Genomic DNA, 978 nt, shown 5'->3' on the forward strand with positions numbered 1-978 from the left:
TTCTGCGCAATCACATAAACGTCGAGTTGACATGCTATCCGCGCCATGTCTACTTGGCAGCCATGAAGGCTTCGAGTTCTACCATGGTGCCCAGCGACCTAGAACACCTTATAAGCCTTTGTGGGACCCACGCTTTGAAACGTACAGGCAGCTGGCGTCCTTGGAGTGCTGGGAGATGAGGCCTGTGAGCACGCCGCCGTAGCCAAGCTCGAGGAACTGCGGCGCGTTGTGGTGCAGACAAAAGTCGACGCTTTGGCTCCACTTGACGGGGGCCACGACCTGCCAGCTCAAGCGCGCGCGCATGTCCTCGACTGCCAACGTCTCGGCCGTGACGTTGCAGATGACGGGGATCGACGGCTCGCTGAACTTGATCTTCTCGAGGGCGCGTGCCAGCATGTCGGCCGCCGGCTGCATGAGCGCGCAATGAAACGGAGCACTGACGTCGAGCAGCACAGCGCGGCGCACCTTGAACTCCTTGGCCATCTTGATCGCTGCGTCGACGGCCACAGCGTTACCGCTAATGACGACCTGCATACAGGATGAGACCATGCTGCGCGCTCATGTCGCTCGACGCACCTGCTTGCACGAATTGTAGTTGGCGACCTGGCAAACGAGACCGGTCTCTTTCTGGGCGCGGGCGCAGATCGCGTCGGCTGTCTCGGCGGTCGCAGGCAAGAGGGCAGCCATCGCACCTGGATCCGACGCACCTTCCATGGCCTGCATCATGGCCTTGCCGCGGTAGTGCTGATCTCCATGAGCGGTATACCCACGGGAACATTGCAAGGACGTACCACGAGCTTGACAGCGTCGGCGAAGCGCATGGCGTCGGTGGCCACGAGCGCCGAGAACTGGCCGAGCGAATGGCCGAGCGCGTACTCGCAGTCGGCGACCGAGAAGCCCATTTCGTGCTACAGTGCTATGAGTGTCAAGATAGCATGCACGCAGAAGCATCTACCTTGAGCACCTGCAGTACCGCGT

General features: G+C 60.9%; 1 protein-coding gene across 1 annotated transcript; it reads right to left on the bottom strand.

Annotated features, from left to right (window-relative positions):
• Position 1: 1 nt before the first annotated feature.
• Positions 2-902, bottom strand: SPRG_10546 (hypothetical protein; the record flags this gene model as incomplete). Its single annotated transcript, XM_012350194.1, has 4 exons — positions 2-98; positions 146-528; positions 577-744; positions 792-902. The coding sequence occupies 4 exons, from the start codon at positions 900-902 to the stop codon at positions 50-52; spliced, it is 711 nt and encodes a 236-aa protein (XP_012205584.1). The 3' UTR covers positions 2-49.
• Between the last annotated feature and the right edge of the window lie 76 nt (positions 903-978).

This window comes from Saprolegnia parasitica (assembly GCF_000151545.1).
Source record: "Saprolegnia parasitica CBS 223.65 unplaced genomic scaffold supercont2.62, whole genome shotgun sequence".
NCBI classification, from domain to species: Eukaryota; Oomycota; class Saprolegniomycetes; order Saprolegniales; family Saprolegniaceae; genus Saprolegnia; species Saprolegnia parasitica.